Source organism: Elaeis guineensis, chromosome 1 (genome assembly GCF_000442705.2).
Source record: "Elaeis guineensis isolate ETL-2024a chromosome 1, EG11, whole genome shotgun sequence".
In the NCBI taxonomy this organism is placed as follows: domain Eukaryota; kingdom Viridiplantae; phylum Streptophyta; class Magnoliopsida; order Arecales; family Arecaceae; genus Elaeis; species Elaeis guineensis.
Window position 1 is genome coordinate 91,565,169 of NC_025993.2, and position 5,497 is coordinate 91,570,665.

Consider the following 5,497-nt stretch of genomic DNA (forward strand, 5'->3'; position numbering starts at 1 on the left):
ATATTTGCTTCAGATCTGAAATTAGTTTCAGATCTAAAGATGATTTGTGATGTTTCGTTCAAATCTAAAATTTATTTCAGATTTGAAATTTTGTTTCAAGATCTAAAAATTCTGTGATTTGGATTCATGGGTAGACTAGATTGGATCTGTAATCTGATTACAGTCCTTAGGATTTTCGATTGGCACATGTTAGGCTCCATCGAGATGGGCAATTGATCGAATCGAATCAAAGAGTTGATTGTGATTAGGTCAAGTCTGCTCAAGATCAAAATAATAGTTGTAGGATCAAATCGATTAACATGCATGTGTGCTAAATCAATGATCCATAATATGATCTTGGCTCAGTGGCTCGAGCCTCGATCACTTAGGTTAACCCAATTGAAATTGGTCAGGACCTATTGGTGTCTAAGGCAACTCATTAAGCAATGGTTATTTAATTAGGACTGTTGCCACTGATAGTGGGGAGCCTCCCATCAATCTCTTACTTACCTGGCCAACAGTGATCAGTTTAGATTTGGGTGCCTGGTGATTAAGCTCAGCTTATGCCCTAATCAATTAAAGATTTGCATGAGATGTAAATTAAAAGAAACTTAAATTAAAAATCTCCTTATTAATATTAAGTCGTAGGGTCTTCTACCATTGTAGAGTGCCGTGCCCTTTCTAATGTTGATTGTTCTTGATTGATCATAGTGGTTCAATTGTATCAGGAAAGAAGCAACCACTCTATTGGCATGAGATGCTGAGGAGTGAAGATGGGGTTGGGCCCAATAATTGTCAGGTGAGGATCCCAATGACGGCTTCACTCATGCTCAACGGAGAGTCTAACTTAACTAAAAAATGAGATCAATAACTGTCAGATGAGGTTTCAGGACCTAGAGAGCAGGTCTACTGTAATTTGCTTGAGAAGCATTGGACAAAAGTTGTTCATCTATTGATTGACATGTTTTCTATAAATTGTTAGGTGAGATAGCATGCCAATCGATAGGACCATAATACCCACTAAGAACCCTAACTCGCAAAGGGGTTCTCGTTTTCCTACCCGAGGAGTGTAGGGATTCACAGAAATAGTGGGAGGTAGTTTATTTTTAAAAATAAAATTTTAAAAATAAAATAAATAAATCAATTACAAAAATTTAATTAGAATCTTCTTCTCTCTATTAAGAAATGTCTACCTCCAATCATCTTACCCAATTCTAGAAATCATTCGACTAAGCAGATCTAATAATAAGGATTAGCTCAGAAACTTGAAAGTTATTTTGAGTTCCAAAAGCTTAGGTATATCAAAAACCAGAAAACTCTAATGACACCAAACCGGTCCGCGTAAAGACTCGTTACGCAAAATTTAGAGGCCACTGATAGCAACTCGGGCCAAATTTGGGGCGCAACTCTCGTTTGGATCGCTATATTGTGGCCCACGAAGCGACTCGGCCGGTCTTCTCCTGAAGTGTGTCACACGTTTTCAAGAGAGCATTGAGCGGGCGCACAACAATATTGGACGAGCGAGATGTCTACGATCAGCGAAATCAGCTACCGCTCATCACGCTCTGGAAGACGTGTGATTATGCGTCGAGAGGACACACAAAATTTCAGGTCTCTTCCAAGCCAAACTTCTATATAAACACTCGACACCCTAGCTCTTTGCCCACATCCCCTCCAATTCTAAATTGCCACTCAACCCACTAAGCAGAACCGTTCCAAAGTCTTTCCACAGCAATGGCTCACCGATGCTTTGTGCTTGCATTGATAGTCCTAGGTGTTTGGGTCTTTGGAGCCATGGCTCGTGGCATTGCTGACGTGCCCATGTCGACAAGGCACGAGCAGTGGATGGCTCAATATGGGCGAGTCTACAAGGATGCAGCAGAAAAAGAGAGACGATTCCAAATCTTTAAAGACAACTGCAACTACATCGAGTCTGTCAATAGAGCCGGCAATCGCAAGTATAAGCTCGGTCTCAACCAGTTTGCTGACATGACCAACGAGGAGTTCAAGGCCTCTCACCTTGGATTCAAGCCCATGCGCCTTACAAAGTCCGCGACAGGAAGCTTTCAGTATGCCAACTTGACCGACGTATCTGACAGCATGGACTGGAGAACCAGAGGTGCAGTTACTCCTGTCAAAAATCAAGGCTCATGTGGTAAGATATATATAATGTACCGTGGGTTATTCTTCTCAGAAACTTCCGATGAGTTATTTAAATTTAAAGAATAGCAAGATACATGAAAGATGTTACCAAGTAACATCGAACAAGTCATCTAACCAACAACATGTATGTAGGGTGCTGTTGGGCATTCTCCTCTGTAGCAGCCATTGAAGGGATTACTCAAATCAACAATGGCAACTTGGTCTCCTTGTCAGAGCAACAACTTGTAGACTGTGACGTCAAAGATGGAAACCGAGGATGCCACGGGGGATTCATGACTCGTGCCTTCCAATACGTCATTGATAATGGAGGGATAACAACTGAAGAGAATTATCCTTACATGGCAGCTGATGGCACTTGTGACACCAACAAGGCATCATCATCGGCAGCTACCATCAGCGGCTACCAGAACGTGCCCGTAAATGATGAGTCCTCGCTCTTACAGGCAGTCTCAAAGCAGCCTGTTTCAGTTGGCATTGATGGTGGTGGGCAAGACTTCCAGCACTACTCCAGTGGCATCTTCGCGGGCCCATGTGAAACTAATATGGACCATGCTGTGGCTGCTATTGGTTACGGGACAGCTGAGGATGGGACCAAATATTGGCTGCTCAACAACATGTATGTAGGGTGCTTCAGATCTGAAATTAGTTTCAGATCTAAAGATGATTTGTGATGTTTCGTTCAGATCTGAAATTTATTTCAGATCTGAAATTTTATTTCAAGATCTGAAAATTCTGTGATTTGGATTCATGGGTAGACTAGATTGGATCTGTAATCTGATTACAGTCCTTAAGATTTTTGATTGGCACATGTTGGGCTCCATCGAGATGGGCAATTGATCGAATCGAATCAAGGAGTTGATTGTGATTAGGTCAAGTCTGCTCAAGATCAAAATAATAGTTGTAGGATCAAATCGATTAACATGCATGTGTGCTAAATCAATGATCCATAATATGATCTTGGCTCAGTGGCTCGAGCCTCGATCACTTAGGTTAACCCAATTGAAATTGGTCAGAACCTATTGGTGTCTAAGGCAACTCATTAAGCAATAGTTATTTAATTAGGACTGTTGCCACTGATAGTGGGGAGCCTCCCATCAATCTCTTACTTACTTGGCCAACAGTGATCAATTTAGATTTGGGTGCCTGGTGATTAAGCTCAACTTATGCCCTAATCAATTAAAGATTTGCATGAGATGTAAATTAAAAGAAACTTAAATTAAAAATCTCCTCATTAATATTAAGTCGTAGGGTCTTCTACCATTGTAGAGTGCCGTGCCCTTTCTAATGTTGATTGTTCTTGATTGATCATAGTGGTTCAATTATATCAGGGAAGAAGCAACCACTCTATTGGCATGAGATGCTGAGGAGTGAAGATGGGGTTGGGCTCAATAATTATCAGGTGAGGATTCTAATGACGGCTTCACTCATGCTCAATGGAGAGTTTTACTTAACTAAAAAATGAGATCAATAACTGTTAGATGAGGTTTCAGGACCTAGAGACCAGGTCTACTGTAATTTGCTTGAGAAGCATTGGACAAACGTTGTTCATCTATTGATTGACACATTTTTTATAAATTGTTAGGTGAGATAGCATGCCAATCGATAGGACCGTAATACCCACTAAGAACCCTAACTCGCAAAGGGGTTCTCGTTTTCCTACCCGAGGAGTGTAGGGATTCACAGAAATAGTGGGAGGTAGTTTATTTTTAACAATAAAATTTCAAAAATAAATTAAATAAATCAATTACAAAAATTTAATTAGAATCTTCTTCTCTCTATTAAGAAATATCTGCCTCCAATCATCTTACCCAATTCTAGAAATCATTCAACTAAGCGGATCTAATTATAAGGATTGGCTCAGAAACTTGAAAGTTGTTTTGAGTTCCAAAAGCTTAGGTATATCAAAACCCAGAAAACTCTAGTGATACCAAACCGTCCAACTGCTGACCAATTAGAAGTGCTAGAAAATTGGATGGATGATCGTAACAAGGTCAGGTGTTACATATTGGTGTCTAAGTCAAATGAGTTGCAATGTCATCATGAGGTTATGAAGACTGCTTGGGCTATGTTGACTCACATACAAGAGTTGTATGGTGAGATAAGCGATCTGTGCATTATGAAATATCTAAGAGATTCTTCAACGCTAATCCAGGGTAGTCAGTCTGCAATCATCGATCAAAGACCTAGAGGAGCTTAAGAAGCTTGGCATGATCAAGCATAAGGAATTGCAAGTGGATTTGGTCTGACAATTTCTTACTCGTTCGTATGGAAAGTTTATAGTAAACTACTATATGAACAAGATTAATTGCACCCTGATGAAGTTATTAGATATGTTGGTGACCACTTAGGGGCCTTAAAGAGTCCAAAGGACACAGTTCTCGCTGTGGAGCAGAGAAACTATCATGAAAACCTAAAAATCTTAAAGAAAATGAAAGGAATACACCTTTAGAAGGTAAGTCAGATATACTCGTGATTGAAACTAACCTCATAATTTCTTCTACTTCTAGCTGAGTCATAGACTCTGATTTTAATGTACATTTGTGCACTTCTATGCAGAGTCTTGAGGGAAGCAGAAGGCCTAGGGAAGACGATATGACCCTTCGGATAGGCAACGGAGCAAGAGTTGCTACTGTTGCTGTGGATATTTATCCTCTGTGATTATCGTGTGGATTTAGGGACTGTTATAATATTTTTGTTGTTAGTAGAAATTTGATTTCTATTTTGGCAAAGGACAACTATGAATTTAGTTTTTATAAAGATTACTGTACCTTTTATTTTGGAAAAAAATGGTTGGACTTAGTTTTATGATTAACAGTCCATTATTTACATGTTGATATGAATATTTCCGAGCAGATAAGTGAGTGCCATTAGATCTGAGAGATCCAATGATGAGATAAACCTCAAGTATATGTGGAACCTTAGGCTAGATTATGTAGGAGAAGAAAAGATTAACAAACTGGAGACAAATGAACCCTTTGGCTCGATTACTATTAAGTCATATCCAGTCTATGAGTCTTATTTTCAAGGAAATATGGTCAAGCTATCTTTTGTGGGACATAGAAAAAGGACTATTGAGATACTTGCCCTAGTGCACACTGATTTGTTGAACTCATTTGATGTGGCAGCTAGAAGAGGTTATCTCTACTTAATTACCCTTACCATTGATTGTCTACGGTACAGGTATATGTATGAGATACACTAATCTTAAGCTTTTAAAATGTTTAAAAAATTCAGATATGAAGTAGAGAAGCAAACAAAAGAAATCCTAAAGGCATTTCGATCAGATCGAAGAGAATAATACCTAAGAAATTTTTTAGTTATTTCAAGAAAAATGGCATAGTCATATAATAGACTC

At 39.1% G+C, this 5,497-nt stretch overlaps 1 protein-coding gene across 1 annotated transcript; it reads left to right on the top strand.

Moving 5' to 3' along the window:
• Positions 1 to 1,658: 1,658 nt before the first annotated feature.
• On the top strand, positions 1,659 to 4,800 carry LOC105038572 (senescence-specific cysteine protease SAG39). Its single transcript, XM_073253385.1, has 3 exons — positions 1,659 to 2,134; positions 2,275 to 2,762; positions 4,699 to 4,800. Exons 1-3 carry the CDS (start codon positions 1,714 to 1,716, stop codon positions 4,798 to 4,800), a joined length of 1,011 nt encoding a protein of 336 aa, XP_073109486.1. The 5' UTR covers positions 1,659 to 1,713.
• Positions 4,801 to 5,497: the final 697 nt, after the last annotated feature.